The 17,424-nt window shown below is 48.6% G+C and overlaps 1 protein-coding gene across 2 annotated transcripts in view; it reads right to left on the bottom strand.

Annotated features, from left to right (window-relative positions):
• Positions 1-17,424, bottom strand: part of LOC144821595 (uncharacterized) — a 246,678-nt gene that overhangs the window by 190,274 nt on the left and 38,980 nt on the right. The window contains exons 2-3 of one of the 2 annotated variants that reach the window (XM_078678820.1): positions 8,876-8,902; positions 3,175-3,228 (exon numbers count right to left, since the gene is read on the bottom strand). In XM_078678820.1, coding sequence (XP_078534946.1) covers positions 3,175-3,228; positions 8,876-8,902 — 81 coding nt within the window. The remainder of the gene's footprint in view (positions 1-3,174; positions 3,229-8,875; positions 8,903-17,424) is intronic. The other variant, XM_078678821.1, reaches the window with a different exon arrangement.

The following is a 17,424-nucleotide window of genomic DNA, read 5'->3' on the forward strand; positions in this document are numbered from 1 at the left end:
AACATCCATGACCATATTCCAGTCCCCGCCCAATATCCAGGGAACGTCCGTCCAGTCTGTCAACGCCAGACTCACTTTCTGCAAACATTTCTCTTGCTCGTAATTCGGTGCATACACACAGCCAAGCACTACTGGAGAGTTATCTAGTGTGCCCCTCACTAAGACATAGCGCCCCATATCATCCACTCTCCTGTCCGTTTCGAGAAAGGGTGTGCCGTGTGATCCAGATTGTCGTCCCCCTAGAGAATGCCGAGTACGTTGTGGATAGAATCACACCCCTCCATTTCTTCCTCATTTTGCCGGCTTAAGAAGCCGTGAGATGGGATTCTTGGAGGAACGCGATCTGCGTGTGGTGACGCAGCAGGAATGCCTTTATCCTGTGTCTCTTCTGGACCGACCCCAGCCCTCTCACATTCCAGGTCGTAATGTTATATTTCCCCGTTACCTCAGCCATGGTCGCATTTGTACCCGACAAGCACCTGCACCAGCCCACCGGTTCGTACCCCACATGATTGCCACCCGGAGACTACCCTCCCCCTCCCAAAAAACTAAAAAGAACACTAACTGCGCACCTCGAAAACCTGGCTGTGCCCAACAATGTAACAAAATAGAAAAGGATTAGAAATCCTGTGCGTTCGCCATCAGGGGGGTGGTCGAGCGCCATCATGTTTGTACCTGCTGCTCAGCGAGCGCCGCTGGCTCTACGGCTGCCATCGTGAGGCCACATTACCAAGAAGTAAAGGGGAAAACGAATATGTAAATCGCCCGTGTGTCGCCTACTCACTACCTGTGTTTCAACCACACCAAAAGGACAAAACATTAGGATAAGTACCGTATTAGGCTGTGGTCCCCACGTGTGTCACCCCTGCCTCCCTCCACAAAGTAATCCACAGCAATCATACAATAGTCAATCAGGGTAAGCAGGAAATACAATACGGTTCTCGGGCTCTTCAGCTGCCGCCAGTCTGGCCATCTCCACCGCAATTGTCCATCAGGTCGTCCGCCGTGCCAGGCGTGACATTAGGGAACAGCAGTACACTGAGGTCAGAGTCCGAGTGGACCGTGCTGTCCTCTGAATCTGTTGGCATCTTCTGGGAGTCTTCCCGGAACGACCCCGCCACCTCCAAGGCGTCCCGTTGCTTCTCCTTCTGTTGTGTCTTCGACGGGCCCCGGCTCCTTCCATTCCGTCGTGGCTTGGGGGCCTCCGCTCCGCCACCGTCGCGAGACCGTCTCGATCGTCCAGCATCCGACGTCTGCGAGGGTCCCCGGCTGCCATCGATGCCCATCACCTCTAACCATTCCTCAGCGTCGGCGGGGCTCTCGAAAAAGTGTGTTTTCCTGTCGTGCATGATTTTCAGGCGGGCCGGGAAGAGCAGGGCATACTTGAGATTAGCGGGCTGCAGTTTTTTCTTCACGTCCAAGGAGGATCGGCGCTTTTGGACCATGTTGGTATAGTCCGGGTATAGGGAGATCTTGTGGTTCTCATATTGGATAAAGGACTTTTCACGGGCCTTCTGCAACAGGATGTCCCTGTCTCGATAATTCAGAATCCGCACTATCAGCGGGCGTTGGGGTCGTCCGGGGTCTGGCCTGCCCGTCGGAATCCTGTGTGCCCTCTCCACGCAGAATTGGGGGGAAGAGTCCTTCCTCCGCTATGTATTCTCGGAACCACTGTTCCATGAAGTCCGCCGCCCGGGGGCCCTGGCATCTCCCCGGAAGACCTATGACGCGGATGTTGTTGCGGCGGTTACGCCCTTCCGCGTGCTCCACCCGGTCCAGAAGGGTAGCCATCTGGGTCTGTAGTTGACTTATGGAGGACGTGTGTTCCGCCACCGTTGGCATGATCTTGACGATGGATACGCCCTGTTCCTTGACCTTGTCAGCCAGTTTGCCATGGTCCGCCCGTAGGAGGGACAGGTTCGTCGTCAGGGTGCCCATCTGCTGCTCCAACACCGCTCTGGAGTCCCTGATTTCCTTCAGGATAATGTCCAATTTATCCATGTGGGGTCCCGAGCTGCGGCGGCGTCCCTTCGTCCGCTACTGGTGGCATCGTGGTGGCCGTCGGCTGTCCTCCAGAGTTCTCCGGTTGTTTCGCTCCCTTACGGACCCATTAGAGCAATAAGCGTTGCCCCCGAGGTATAGTAGTATGTGGGGTCTATCGCAGCTGGCCCCGCCTAATAGGCTGTGTCCAACTTTCCGGACAAGTTCCGCCTCAGCAGCTCCGCATAAGAAGTCAATCCAGCTGGGGATCCTCAGGTCAGGCTCTCATCGGGTAAAGGATTCGTCGTGGCCCCCCACGCGTTACCCCGTCAGGCTGTGCAGTCCCTGTGCTCCGCTGTCAGCAGACCGCCCACGAGGAGATCGCCACCGGTGCCTACCACCGTCCGCGCTAGGCGGCGTCCACTTTCCTCCAGTGCACGGACCCCTCTCCCCAGGGGACGACCCGAGCCTCCCAGGCCCACGTGGCAAGTCCACAACCAGTTCTCCGCTCTCTTCCGTGTAGCGCCTCCGGTGTTCCCCCAGCACAGGGGGGGTCAGAGTGGTCCCAAGTCCAGGGGGGCAAGCGCACCAAGGGGGGGACCCGTTTTCCCCCGCTCAGGGAGCGCGGCACCACACGGCAGTCTCCCTCACTTTGGTGGGGCCTCCCAGGCCGTATCTGCAGCAGCGCCCGTCTCGCGCTTCCTCTCCGCGCTCCGACACCCCCAGGGGGGTCCTCTGCCGCACCTCAGTTACGCCCCGGGTACTTTCTCGAGCTCCGCGCAACCACAACCGAGGCCTCCCGGAACTTCCGGCGGCAGGAGATTCAGCCCAGGCGGCCACGCTATTCACTGTAAGTCCCGACTTCTCAGGGCCCACCTCCGCCGAGGGCCTCACCGCCGCAGCCTCCGCCCTACGGGCCGTTCTTACACACTTTCGCCCACCGCGAGGGAGGCAGGGGATATGCGCTCGCCTCCGGTCCGTTGGGTAGCTTTCCCAAATGTCCCCAGGATAATTAAGCAGGATTGTGCCCCGATCGGCGCCGGAGCTCTAGCGGCGCACGTCCATGCGCTTAGCTAGCAAGCCACGCCCCCTCACACACACGTTATAGTGAAAAGAAACAGAATGTATTTCTTAGTGGTAACAATTGTAAACGATCACTAAGCGGCATACTTCTGTCTCAAGGTATTAACTTACATCGGGCCTGTGAGGGGACTTCAAATAACCTTTCATGTCACCAGCACGGCACACCTGCAACACAAATAGAGCCATTCTTTAGACAATTTTCTAACAGGAGTTATATTCTAATAGTGGACCACAGCTGTTGTGGCATGGTGCCAGGGAAAGCCTATCTCGTGAGCGCGAGTTCCATGGTCACTTGCTGTATGCAAGTATTGTATCCAAACAGCACTCCAGATACGGAGGCAACAATTTGGCCTTCTTTCAATATCTCTTCTATTCGAATTGATACTTTATGCAGAATAAAGTATGTTCTTTTACAGACTACTGTACCCTTAACGTCATCAATAGAAACATATGATCTGCAAGTTGCAAGGACAACGGCAGAGATACATAGCCTTTTATCAACAAATTGCCCCGTGCATTTCATAGAAATGCTAAGCCAAATTCTAAATATGTCAGATACCAGTGGTATCCCACATATATTTAAGACAATTTTTTCGGGACTGTTAACACCCTTCGAAACAGTTCTGGGCATTTTTCCTAATTTTGTCCATTCGGTCTTTGGCGGCCTACCACTCCTTTTGGGACTCGTAGCAGGAATTTTATTTTTTATACTTCTGCTCCGATATGGCAAGCCAAGTCGCAGACAAGACTCCAGCAACGATGGAAGAAACGATCCTAGCTATACGCTATCTGGACCGCATAACTAAAGTCCTTGGATTAGCCCGGCTAAGAGATCTGAATATGACCTGGTTTCTTTCATTCAGACCCATCTGGCAGAATTGCATCTTACCTGTGCTTCGATGTATGCTATGCGGAGAAGAATGCGTGTTGGACGTCTGTCTTACACTACCATCAGCAGTACCATTGGATACAGATACTTTGCTAAGTCCTGTAACGGCTCATGCATCGTGTTGTCCCCAGCGGCTACCCATTCTGATGACAGCATTCGTTGAAGCTTCGCCACTACGATAAGGTGGTAGTGAAGTACGGGATCAGAGCAGCATCACCCAGGTACGGCCTTCTGTGAGCATTGCTGATCCTGACATCGACGATAGCAATCATGCTCGAGACTGCACTGTTGTGGCATTTTCAAACTTGGTCGAACTTTCACCTGAAGCGGTAGACCACTTTTTTGAAAGTCTGTCTGAAATGATGTTCTCCCCTGAACAAAAAGAATAAACTTTTAAGCAAAGAGCACACAGTGTTCCCTGAACTCTGAATTCGGTCTTCAGCTTTGATAAACAAAAGCTACTGAAAATATTTGGATCTATTTTTTTTCTCTCCTGAAAGCGAAATTATTTTTCTTTTTTCTCGAAAATATTTACCCTTTTTCTGGCACATGTACTCTGCTTAAATGAGAACTATTCTTAAAGAACAGAGCATGTATTTTTAGGAACTCGAGACATTATATTACCTCAGCCTCTAGCACATTTACAACAAATGTATTTATATGTGATGGAATGGTCTCGACCTTCTTTTCTGTATTAAGAGCCATTTCATGTGTAAATTTCGCAAATCATTCAGCTGATATATATATGCATCCTTTGAACTGAATGATTACACTGCTTGAATAGAGTACAGTACCAATAATCAATTTCATGTATTTCGTATGCACCATTTCGAATGCAATAAATGTATTTGTGGTGGGTTGGAATACACATGCACCTTTCTAGGTTTACTATTGCTTAGTTTTAGTAATGATGGACATTAGATCGTGGAGTGGGTATTGTGTTTTTATCTAGGAACCTAAATCGATATTTCTATTTATGCCCTTTGTACGGTTATAATAAATAATATCCCTACACAGGCATAGGAATCATATCCATATTTAGTCGTAGCCCATGCAGTCACATTAAGCAAGGCTACTTCCCCGGACCCCTAGAAAGCACAACGAGTTCTCTAAACAAACCAAACCTCCAGCAACCTGGGAAATCCCCATTGCTTTTGTTTTGATTGCGTCCTAGAACTCCTGTGAAGCCCTGTAAGAACGGCCAGTTCTTAGTGACATCTTTATTGACGTCTCATGTCCAACCTTACGTCAAACCCAGCACCTTTCAGGTATAAATATACCAACGTTGCCCTAAGCAAACACACGGTGGTGGTTTTGGAGCAGAGCAGCTATCTACTTGCCCGAGAGCCCAGCTGATGCGAGAGCCCACGGACGCTGCCCCTCCTCTTTGACGCACTGAGAGAGACGCTGTCTTTTCTCCTGCCGAGAAATCCAGCTCCGGTGTGTCCAGATACCTTCGCGGGTTACTGGGATATCGAGTCCTGAGAGAGAGAGATACCAGACCTCCTGCTTTCTAATACCCAGGTACGGAGCCGACTAAACCCTTAAAGAGAATTCTTGAGTCAGATTCTTGGCAAAACCAACTTAACTTAAAACTGCTATTTACTTACTCCTTCCCACGTATTAGGCTTAGGTCAGGTACACCGGGGTAGGCGTATTTAGAAGCACCAGTTGAGTACGTTAGTCAATGTATATATGTATGTATATATTTTATCTATTTTAAAGTATCATATGGCTAAGAAACCATATCAATGCTTTTACAGTATTATTTCTTAATCCTCCTTTTACTGTACGCACTTTACTTTACTACGAGTATTGCAATTGTGGCAATTCATTTCTCTTGCATGAGAAAGAAGACTGCTCAATAAATTACACTTTTTATTGAAAACGCCCGTCTCTCTTTTCTCTGCAATCTGGTGAAACTAAGTACGCACATTTGACTGAGTGAAATAGCTGTCTTTTGTTTTCACACGACTCTAGAGATACACTCTTATTCTGAGGGAGCAAAGTTGTCATGTTATATGGTTGTCAGAAGCTAATCCCTTCTTTTCTAGCCAAGGAGGTTAAATTCCTCCTCGTTTATTCGAGAAAGTTTCTAGTGACCTCTGAGCTAGCTGGCAAACCTTAAGTCTACTATAGTCAGTAGAGACCTAGTCGACCTCAGTCCTACGTCTACACTGCTGAATATATTATTCCAATGCGCAGAGCCTATTGGGAATATAGGAACTACACTACAGGACAAATGTATTGCGATCTCAGCTGCGGACAACAAAGTTCGCAAAGAGAAACAGGAAGCCCTTTCCAAGCAAATCAGGGAACTGGAACATGTTCATCAATGCACAGGCACCCCGAGAGTTTGGTGCTAGCGGTCTACTCACCGCTCCCAGTTAGCTGCCATAGACCTATATCAGGCGGAATATGCCGCTCTCCGCCTGCACCATTCTTTCTATGTAGGTGGGGACAAATGCGGCCGGCTCGTAGTCTAATAAACTGCGAGTCCGGCAGCAAGACCAAGGGGTCCACTCGATACACATGCTGGGTGCGGGGGGGGGGGGAGCAGGTGACAGACGATAAAGCCATGACGAACACTCTGTACTCAGACCTGTACACAGGTCAACCTTTAAACCCAATAGACGGCAGCCGGTATCTTCAATTAGCGCAAACGACCCCCTCACTCCAGAACAAGCTGAAATGCTCGATGGAGAGATACGCATCGAGGAAGTCTTACCAGTTATCTCCCAGCTGACACTGGTGAAATCCCCATGCCCTGAAGGATACTTATCGGCCTTTTGCAAAACCTGCCATGTCCTAGGGCTCCCTCTGACACGACTGTTTACCACCTTTGCCGACCCCAGGGCAATACCGGCCTTAATGCAGACTGCTTCAATAGTCGTCATCCCCAAGCTAGGCAAAGACAATTCACAATGCAGTTCATATTGATCAATCTCCCTCTTAAATGTTGACCTGAAGCGGTTTATGGGCATCCTGGCAAGCAGTTTCAATCCATATATATGCCCTCTATAAATCGGCCCAGAGCAAGGGGGCTTCATCCCCCAGAGATAGACGAGCGATAATACCAAACGAGTCCTTCATGTTATTGAGAAAGCCTTGTGCGCCCCTGGCGAATACATGCTTTTAGCGATCAACGCAGAAAAGGCCTTCAATAGGGTCAATTAGCACTACTTGGAACATGTCATTACACATTTTGTCTGGGGGGAGGGGGATGCTCAAGACTCAGATTCTAAATTGCTATTGCACACCCAGGGCGACTGTCCAGATCAATGGCAATGCCTCCACTTTCATCGATGGTAGAGGCATGCGCCAAGGCTGCCCCTCGCACCCCAGCTATTTCCTTTCTACATGGAGCCATTGGCATCGTGCTTTAGGGTCAATGTCGAGAAATCACAGGCACTTAGCCTCTCCCCACCACCTCAATTGGTGGACCAGCTGACAAGGGAATAACGCATTCAATGGGCAACTTAGACTATCCCGGACCTGGGGATCAACTTGGCTGCCACAACGCAGCCCACCACTTCCAGTAACTACTGCTTGCTGCACAGGCAAAGCCACAGCAACTTAGGGTGGTGGAAACCTCACCAGAGCTCCTGGCAGCATTAAAAATGACAATTCTCCCAAAGAGACTATACCTCTTTCAGACTCTACCTGTCCTGCCACGCTCTGGCAGGATCTCCGATCTCCAGACAGAGCTACTTGGCAGGGGAAAAGACCTCACATGAAGAAAGCCCTTGACTTTCTTCCCCCCGGTATCAGAGGCCTGGGCATTCCGGACCTTCAACTATACTACCAGGCTGCGCAATTGTACTACCTGATTGAGTGGAAGTGGGCCGAATCTGAGAAGCACTGGTTATTCCAAGGTGGTGACAATCAGACTGTCACTCTATGGGCCTCCTGTTTGACGAGGAGGGAGTGCTCTTTCCCTCAGATACATGTAGATTATGGACTTCCCGAAACAGAGCAACCCCATTATTTGCAACCACAACATTGGATATCACACCCACAAAATAACCGAATGCACAGCGACATCTCACCCAATACAAAAAATGGCGCCTAAACAAAACATCAGACAAGGGACTGATCTCACTATATGCATCTTTGAACCTCCGTAAAAGACATGTACACAACACTAGCCGGGCCAGGTGGGAAAAGGCCCTGGGGAGAACGCTAGGCGACAAAGAATGGGAAGGAATATATAACACAGAGCTAGGTTTGTGCCACTCAACCAAACACTTACTAAAGTTGCTACCTTATGATATTATACCCCGGTGGCAAGACTCCAGAGCAGTCAGTTGAAACAATCTGCGATGTACTAGCCAACAAGTTCTACAAAAAGAAAAGTGGACGATGTGGGAGTCTTACCTGGAAAAGGGTGTGGCACAAAAAGATTACCAAGATGGCCACTGAACCTACAAACCGAAACGCGGTCTAGTTTCCTTCCTTTCAAGTGTTTTGGAATCCTGGTGAAGCGCGCGGTTCCTGTGGACTACGCACTTCATTCAAGTAATTTTTCTGACCGGTACCTTTTTCCTAGTGCTCCATGTTGGTTCTTCACGTTCCCTAGTTTTGGCTGCGGTTTAGTTCTCGTTCAGTTTTCTATCCGTCCTAGTGCCCTCAAAGCAGACGTGAGCCTGTGCACTTCAGCGTTACAGAAGAAGAATTTGTGGGCGTATTACTTCAGTCAGAACTCCTCCCCTCACTGTTCCAGGAGTCTCCTGAACTACTCTCAGTCGGAGAAAAGGAAGTTAGTCTAATGGGTTTTCCAGAGAAGAGAATCACTTGCAGCTAAGTGGCTTGGCAATAACAATTAGTTTGATTTCATTATTAAAATAATGTTATTTGACTTAGGAAATTTATGCTGTTGTAAATATATGTAAGTATGAAATACAGATAACAAAAGAAACTTACCTTGGGGTGAAAACCTTTAGTTCGTTCCTGAAAGAAAAGAAAAGACAAGTTGTTAAAAAGACATAAAGAATATAATTTACAGGGCTGCACCACACACAGTATTTTAGATATGCGCACCTGCGACATGCGTGGCGGGGAAAGGCGGCGCTGGTGGGGCCCTTACCAGAGTATGCACCGCTGGAGGGGCGACTGTTGCAGGAACACATCCCGTGTAAGGCAGGTTCCCTGACCTACAAAACATTGATCAATAATATACCGGATGGGCTGATAAAGCTCAGAGAATCGTGGGAGCACGATGTGGGGGAGATGGATACGGTGGATTGGGAGACTGCCCTGATGCACCCGAGGGAAGTAGCCATCAAGTCCCGCCTGTGGCTTATCCAGTATAAAATCTTGCACAGGGTGTATTAGGATAGGGTACGTTTACACCACATGGGGAGGGCTAGCGACACACACTGCCTCAGATGTGGTCAGGAGAGGGGGAATTTTTACCACACTGTCTGGTGTCTGGTTGTGCCCCGTCATACAGGCGTAGTGGGCGGAGGTCCTGAGGGAGTTTGGGGGGGTGGGGGGGGGGGGGAGGTCCTGGAAGTCACCCTACTGCCAGATCCTAAATTGGTGCTGCTAGGCATAATGAATGGTATTGACCTGAGCCACCGCCTCTTGATCTTCATAGTTCTGGCTCTGGTGGTAGCTAAGAGGGATGTGGCGCGGGCGTGGGGGGCCTCTACCCCGCCAAGGTTGGATGAGTGGAGGAGGGGTATGGACCTATACATGGCAGCAGAGAGGGTCACGTACAAGGCAAGGGGGTGCCCTAAGAAGTTTAATAGGGTATGGGGGAAATGGAGCCGATACCATGGCTTGGACGGAGGATTGTGAACCAGGGAGGGGTACTCGGCTGCTCTGGTTGGGAGGCGGGTCTAACGGGGAATGTGTTTTAGTATTTTGGGGCTCTTGGAGAAGCAATGTAAAGCCCGGAATGAGAAAGACAGGAGTATGGTTTTGCGGGAGGAGGGCGGGGGGATGAAGGGTGGTGGATGATAGTCTTCTGTGACATGCTTGTTGTATTTATGTACTGTAAAAAGCAAATAAAAATATATATTTTTTAAAAGAATATCATTTACAACTACAATGGATAACAAATATATTCAAACGAGAAAAATTCAGCTTAGGAGATTGAGGTAGGTTATTCCTCATGTAAGAGAGTTAGCAACTATAGTTAAAATAGGAAAAGAGAAGTACTAAAGATTATTATTGTTTGTTTAGTTCCTTAGAGAACAGTTCTAAGCTACGCAGAAATAAAATAACTTGCACACTGTGTAAGAATAGAATAACAAGACCCAGAAGAGAGGCTCAGTATCCAGGAAGTTTAGGTAGGTTAAAAAATGTTTAGACAATAATATAAACATGAATAAAGGAGTAGAAATAGAGTAGGAGTTGTAATAATTCTCATGTGCTTAGTCTAAGTCAGACTAAGAGGGAGAAATTTGGAAGCCAGAATTCCAGGACAGTCTCTTTGTTATTTTATCCAATTCCCCCTTTCCCTTTGGGGGTCTGTTGGAGACAAGATTGAATGTCAGTCTCCAGAGTATCTCTGACGGGGTGTTGCGAAATAGCAACTTCTGTTCCTGTGGAAGTTCCTGGTAAGAGCACATTTACATTTGACTAAGTGAAGTGCCCACATATTATATTTTTAATATAATGTTTCGGTAGGCTTCTCAGGAATACCAGTTGTGAGCCCCATCTCCGAGCTCCTGGTCCTGACAATGGTCCTTTCACTGTGGACTCGCCCTTCATACTGACCTCCAGTTGTGGAGAAAATGTAATGGGTTTGGACCTGTTGAAGTTACATGTGACTATTTCATGCTCCCGGATAGCGATTATATGACCATAGGACCAACTGTGGTGACTGCTAAGCAGTGTTTGTCAAAAGAGGAGCCTCTTCCTGTTGAGTTTAGAGAGGTTCCGATGACATTATGCGCTAAGGGGGACACAGATGTAGAGTTGTTGCAGATCCCTCTGGTTTCCATTAGAGGTAAGGACAATGCTGTCCAGCCTCGTATTCCCCAGTACAAGATCCCGAAGGCAGGCGAACAGGCGCTGCTGCAGATTATACAGGACTTGATTGCATCTGGTGTTGTGGAAGAGACAAATGCTAATGTGTGCAATAGCCCAACAGAAGTACGGCGCTGACAACCCCCCCCACATACACACTCAACAACAGGAGAATAGTGCTGCCGCCCTCCTCGCCCTCCTCGCCCCCCTCACACACACGCCAGGAGCATGCTGCTGCCCCGCTCGCACGGGTGCTCGTGAGAGCAGCCGAGCCAGCAACACATCAGGGAGCGCAACAAAGGCATACCCCGCACGTGTAGTTGTGAGAGCTATTGCACAAGCTGCCCTGAGGGTGCAGATGAGGGCGGAGCGACGTTTTTTTACCCGATATTGGCCCCTGTAAACTTCGGGACCTGATGTGCAAAATGGCGCCTGCAGATTATTAACTCGACATCAGTCGGGCCGAGAGCAATATATACCTACGGGTCAAGCTAGCGCTATATAAAACTTTTAAAATAAATAAATAAATCTCGATCCCCTCTGGATTTACCCCGCAACTTGAAATGGCACTTTAAACTTTCGGACAGTGCAATCCCTGCTGAACTCCAGGGGCGATCTTCACCTGACCGCGCTTGCCGTAGCTCCGATACTGGCTGCAATCGTTACACCCAGAGTGACATCGATACTGACACGTCGAAACCGGACATCTAAATCTAACTCGATTCGCTGCCAGGGTGATCGCACGGTGTCTTGTGGTCTCTATCTGGGCCCCCGCCGGAGCCTCAGACGTGAAGATTGCTCGGGGTGGGGCTACTACCGCCGCAGTGATTGACACTGTCCCGGCGCTGCCAGCAGGAGCGAGAGGTGAGTGAGGCTCCAGAGCTCCTCTGTTCCGGAGCAACGGGGGCTGTAAAAGGAATCCCCCTCTATTTACTGATTTGACCTGGGAACTTTGTTTGAGGCAAATTTTCTCTCAGACAAACACTCTCAGGGTAGTGCCTGACCTGAAGATGGCGGCTGTGGCCAGCCCTGATTACCACCGCAGAGGGCTCCTGAGGCTTTGGGGCACTCCCAAACCTAGCAGTAGGAGCTCTCCAGCCTAAACCCCCTTGTGATGGTGCTCTATTCTGGGGGCTTTTTAGGACCTGGGTATCATCTGCAGGGAGGGGCCTGGACAACGCCTGACATCAAGATGGTGCCTTCGCCTTTTAACTCCATTCTGCCCGCAGCCTAGCTAGTTCTCTGGCAGCTGCCACTACGGGACGTTGAGCCCCCGGGTGGACTGCGCCTTGATAGCATCAACACATTAATCCCCATCCACACCTGGGTTCTGATTCGACTGCGGCTCTCATCTCTCCTACTCCCCATGTGAACTTGACCTTTTTCAGATAAACCCTGATCACTATCCTGACAGCAGAGTCCGAGCAATTTGGCTGATGCCCAGTGGAGCTGCCTCGACAGCTATAGAGGAGATCGGCCCTGGTTCACCCCCTCTGCAGTCACCTACCGAGCCGGTCATTGGACACAGTTTCTTCCCATCTCCCTGTTTATGTCTCCCCCTCCCCCCCTACGAAAAAAAAAGAAAAGCCCTATTCTTCTGATCTTAAAAAGAGCATCCTCAGGATCCCCAGATGATCACCCCGATGTTTACCGTTTTGTGATTGAGCTGCGAGAGGTGAAGATAGTCCTTACCCGGTTCACTGTTGTCCCAGACATCACTGCTCTCCTGACCACAATTCCTCCCTCTGCCACATACTTCTCAGTCATTGATCTGATGAACGTGTTCTTTAGCATTCCTATACACCCAGATAGTAGGTACTTATTTGGATTCTCCCTGACCGGCAGAAGTTTTAGATTCTGTTGGGCTCCTCAGGTCTATACAGAAAGTCCTAGTATTTATAGCCAAGCTTTAAAAGGTCAATTGAACGTCCTTGTCCTTCCCTAAGGCAATGTCCTATTACAGTTTATGGACGACCTTATGATAGCTTCAGATACTGAAGAGGGTTTCAGGGATGCAACGGTTAAATTATAACTACATTCGGCACACCATGGACAAAGTATCCCTTTCTAAATGTCAATATTTTCGACAGGAGGTTACACCAGTGGGTCACCTACTGGCAAAGGAAGGGGACCAACATCTGAGCGTATTGCCGCCATAACAAAGATGACTATCCCTAAAACGCAACAAGATGTGCGAACCTTTACAGGTATTACCTCGTATTGCCGCCACTGGATTCCTAATTTTGCTTTCCTAATAAAACCTCTACTGCATTTAACAACTAAAAATGTGCATGAACCCCTGCCCTTTACTCATGACTGTCAGCATGCTTTTGAGCAATAAAAAATAGTGCTTTGCTTTTCCTGTGCTTAGTACCCCAGACTACCAGAAGCCGTTCACGTTGCATGTACACGATACGGCTGGCTGCACGCTCTCCGTCTTAACACAGGCCTTTGGAGGTAAGCAAAGGCAGTGTGCTTACTTCTTCGCTCTGCTTGACAACGTCCCTAGAGCCCTCCCGAGCTGTCTGAGAGCGGCAGTGGCCATTTCGATCCGACAATCAGCAGGGCTCGTCCTGGATACTGATCTTACAGTTATGGTTCCACATGCTGTGGACATACTTTTGAATAGAACAAAGACGCAGCACCTTACTAGTGCACGTCTGACTGGCCATGAACTCACCCTGTTTGCACCACGTCACCATCAAAAAATGTGCTACTCTGAACCCAGCCACGTTACTACTCCTCCCTTCTGAGAGTGGGGAGGACATGCATGATTGCATCTACCGTACGGAGGAGGAGACGAAAAGACTGGTAGACTGGACTGATGTTCTCCTATTTGTAGTAATAATTCTCATATCACTAATATTGGTGCTTGGGCTAATGTACTTTCTCGAAGAAAAATATCCTATACATACATTGATTGGTACTATGCCTGTTCCTCCCGAACACATCTTGGTTACTCTAGGGCCCCACAAGGAGGGAGCACAAAAAGTCTTCTAAAGATAATGTCTTTATTCAGACCATGCATCAGACACATGCTGTTTAGAATATGACAAAGTGCTGGTTGTGTGGATTGTTGCCCTCGGTGACTCAGAAGTCAGAATTTGTTATCCATGCCCCAATCATATGACAGTAGTTGTGAGGGGTGGATTGCATTGCTCAGCATGGTCCGTTCCCCTTCCTAAATTAGTCCTCTGGAATGAAAAAGTACTGGTTCCCATACCCTGATCCAGAATGTACGTTTCAAACATAGGGTACCTCCTGGTGCCCCCACAGGTCAAGAGCCATTTGGCAGGTTATTCTTGAGCTCCTGCATGCAGGCGTTCAAGGGGGTAAGGAAAGGGAATTGGTCCCAGGTGGAGATGGACAATTTTCTACAGTTCAACATATCTAAGTACTATCAGTCCTTTCAGGCCAGCAACGTTACTGAAGACAAGCAGATACCTTTGTCGGTGGTGGATGTCATTGCCCCGTATTTCATCCAGGGGGTTGGAGAGGTAGAGGTGGGGGAGAGCAAATGCAACACCACATACAATCTGAGAGTAAAGAGTCCGCCCCTGTTCCCGCCACCTAATGTTTATTTCGTCTGTGGAGTTCACGGTTACGTTTGGCTCCGTGAAGGATGGTCGGGAAGGTGTTACCTCTCTTGCCTGCTGCCACCCGAGTACATAGCCCCACCCAATTATCATAAAGTTCATAGTTTGCATCGAAGAGGTGCCCCTGCACCCCGGTCTAGGCGAATTATTAGCACTGATGACATAGATCGGACTGGCACCACCTTACAGCAGTACACAGATTCCATGAAAGGCATCATACCTTTTTGGGGTCCTATGGCTAACAGTCTCAATATCCGACGGCTCACTCGGGTAGTGGAAGAGGTCATTAATATGACTGCAGGAATATTGACAAACATCACAGTAGAGGTCCAGGCTACGAGACTTGTTGCCCTTCAAAATTGTATGGTTTTAGATGTTATCTTAGCTGATAGGGGTGGGGCCTGTGGCATCATTGGTAGTAGCTGCTGTGTATACATCCCAGAGCACGCCCCCACTGTATATGCAGACGTACAGAAATTGCACAAACTAGCCTCAGAGATACATCAGGAGAATGATACATGGTCACTTACAGGGTGGCTCTGGGACTTGTTCACTACTTGGGGATGGTAGATTCACATTTTTCTGATTGCCAGAGGAGGTATCATGCTGACCTGCTGTCTGTGTATACACTGTCTCCCTGCCAGTTGTGCCTGCTGTATATCAATGTTCAAGAGACGTCCTGCAGCCCTGGGGCATGATTCTTATGCAAACACTAAGATGATGCAGGGTATTCAAGGCTTGCTCAACATCGATGAAGGCATATTCGAGTACTAATGATGTGTTAATATGATGCGATAATAACACTACTGTATAATTCATATGCTAATAATGGTAGTTCATGTGTGAATAATTCCCCTCCTCTGTTTTAGAATTGGAAAGATCCTTACCTGATAGCACCAATAAAGATTAGCATGCATGCTAAACGGAGGGTCTGTTAGATTTGAAATGTAATTTCCGTAATGCGCAGAATTTAATGCTATGCTTCAACTCTATTTTGTGTTTAGTTTGCATTCATTGAACCATCTTTATTGGCCCCATCTTGTTTTGTTACCAAGATAGAGTTTCTGTTTCACAATGCCCGCCTCAGCAGAAAGGTTGCCACTGCGCCTCCAGTTTATACTTCTCAGGGGTGAAGCTTCGCTGCACTAATGAATGTCCCATTTATTATTAAATACCTTTGCTGTTAGAAAGACTTGTTCCCACACCTTGGAATGGTAGGTACACTGGCCGAGCAGCCTTGAGGTCAGGATAGCATGTTCCCAGCTCTGTGCCATACTCATCTATGTGTGCCTTCTTTGTTCATCATGGCCTGAGCTGGAAAATTCCAATTTGGCGGGTCTTTAGAGGTGTTGGAAATGTATATTTTGTGTTACCGTGTAGACAGGGGTCAGTTCCCTCGACAGTCACCCCAGGAGACTGGTCAGACTGGGTTCCACTGCAGCGTATTACCAATAAACTAACTGGTTTGTATTCTCTACTGTCTTCTCGACTCTTCACTTATTGGGAAGGCAGAGAGGTGGTTGGGAGTGACCAGAGTGACCATAATTGGGCCACTTGCTTCCCTCCCATATCTTTCCATTTAATTCTGTGGAGGACTTTGCGCCGTTCCTCTCCTGTTGGACCGCCCAAAACGAATAACTGGGGTGAATCCTTGGTGGCTAATTGCAAGATTACTGGCAAGGGTCTGGCCACTTTATGCTCAATCGTCCACTTGGACAGTGCTGACTTTGACAGTCAGAAGTTCTCTGATGAAAATGCAATCTATTGCTGCTATGTTCCTAAATGTGGGATGCACACTATGGCTCACCTGATTTCTCTAGAGTTAACAGGGAAGCTAGCTTGTGGTTGTTGAGAAGGCTCTGAAGCGAGCCAGCCTTGATGGTTAAGCTGCTTGTTTGAGATTGACAGCCCAGGCCCCTTGTGTCGAAGTCTCCTGCCAAAATTGAGACAGAAGTGAAGTATTTATTTAGCAGCGTTTAAATTCAATAGTTAGGGCGTTTAAGGCCCCTGGATGAAGATCGCATGGATCATGAAGTCCCTTGACGGCAGGTCTGTGTGGACGTTGGACGGACTCGACACGCAACAAGCCTTGGTAGGAGTAAGGACTCCGGTACCCAGGATATTGGTGCTGAGAGGCCGGGAGGGGCCAGTGGCTCGATACTCAATGACAGCAACAGGGCTGACCACATGGACTGGCAAGTTGCTCCCTCTGTGGGCGGATGGCCAGCAAGACGAAGTACCGGGTCGATAAGGTCAATGTCTGCAGATGCAGGGGAATGCTCTTCCACACCAAGGGAGGTGCTGCTAAGTTGGTGAAAGTAAGAGCAGTTCTCCAAGGGCTTGAGGTTCAACTTCTGTAGGAGTCAGTTTTTGTGACTGTCAAGGTACAAGCAGCCAGGAAGGGTTTGGCGCCAATTTCGGTGCAGGATCTCCGTTCTCATGACTTCGGCTCTTCTCTATCTTTCCTTCAGTTCCCAGTAGACTGATCGGAATCCTGGTGTCAGAGACACCCGTAAATACAGATTTTGTTTTTAATAAACAAGTTTTATTAAGTTTCGCACAAAGAGTGTAACAAGACACTGTTCATATAGCCGAACTCGATACAGCCCTTAACCACTGAGCAGATTATGGCATTAAAGGATACTTCAGGATAGTGAAACACCAAGAAACTTATCACAGTGTACAGCCCTAAGTCAGTGGTCATAACCATTTCCCTCATACTAGACCATGCTTCAAAAGGCAACCCAGGCCTCGTAAACAGTTTTCTCCTACTGTGTACACCAATCAACACCCCGCCGCTGTCGCCACTTCAAAAGGGTGGGGGAGCAGAGTTTAAATACTGAATTTAGTGGTGTTTAGGAGTGTATGGTAGTGGCCTTTGGGTTACTTAATCCTGGG

The sequence above is a fragment of the Lissotriton helveticus genome, chromosome 2_2 (genome assembly GCF_964261635.1).
Source record: "Lissotriton helveticus chromosome 2_2, aLisHel1.1, whole genome shotgun sequence".
NCBI lineage: Eukaryota > Metazoa > Chordata > Amphibia > Caudata > Salamandridae > Lissotriton > Lissotriton helveticus.